General features: G+C 58.1%; 1 protein-coding gene across 1 annotated transcript in view; it reads right to left on the bottom strand.

The window, feature by feature from the left end:
* Positions 1-308, bottom strand: part of EMH_0010780 (uncharacterized protein) — a gene marked incomplete at both ends in the record, with an annotated part of 22,294 nt that overhangs the window by 8,633 nt on the left and 13,353 nt on the right. The window contains one exon of the mRNA XM_013499051.1: positions 3-131. Within this exon, the coding sequence (XP_013354505.1) occupies positions 3-131 (129 nt within the window). The remainder of the gene's footprint in view (positions 1-2; positions 132-308) is intronic.

Genomic DNA, 308 nt, shown 5'->3' with positions numbered 1-308 from the left:
AGCTGCTGCTGCTGCTTGTTGAGGTCGTGTAGCTGTTGTCTGTGCTCACGCTGCTGCTGTCGCTGTCGCTGTCGCTGCTGCTGCTGCTGCTGCTGCAGCTGCTGCAGCTGCTGCTGGTGTTGCTGCAGCTGCTGCTTGGTGTTGTTGCAGCAATGTGTGTTTGTGTGTGTAATTCGTCTCTCGACGGCGGCGATCTGCTGCTGGTCTCAGCAGTTTCTGCTGCTTCTGCTTCTGCTGCTGCTGCTGCTGCTGCTGCTGCAGCAGCAGCAGCAGCAGCAGCAGCAGGAAAGCCAAGGTCTTCTGCTATT

Source organism: Eimeria mitis, genomic scaffold (genome assembly GCF_000499745.2).
Source record: "Eimeria mitis Houghton genomic scaffold, Emh_scaff395, whole genome shotgun sequence".
NCBI lineage: Eukaryota > Apicomplexa > Conoidasida > Eucoccidiorida > Eimeriidae > Eimeria > Eimeria mitis.
Note: the sequence above shows the minus strand (reverse complement) of the source record. Positions and strands in the feature narration are given on the sequence as shown.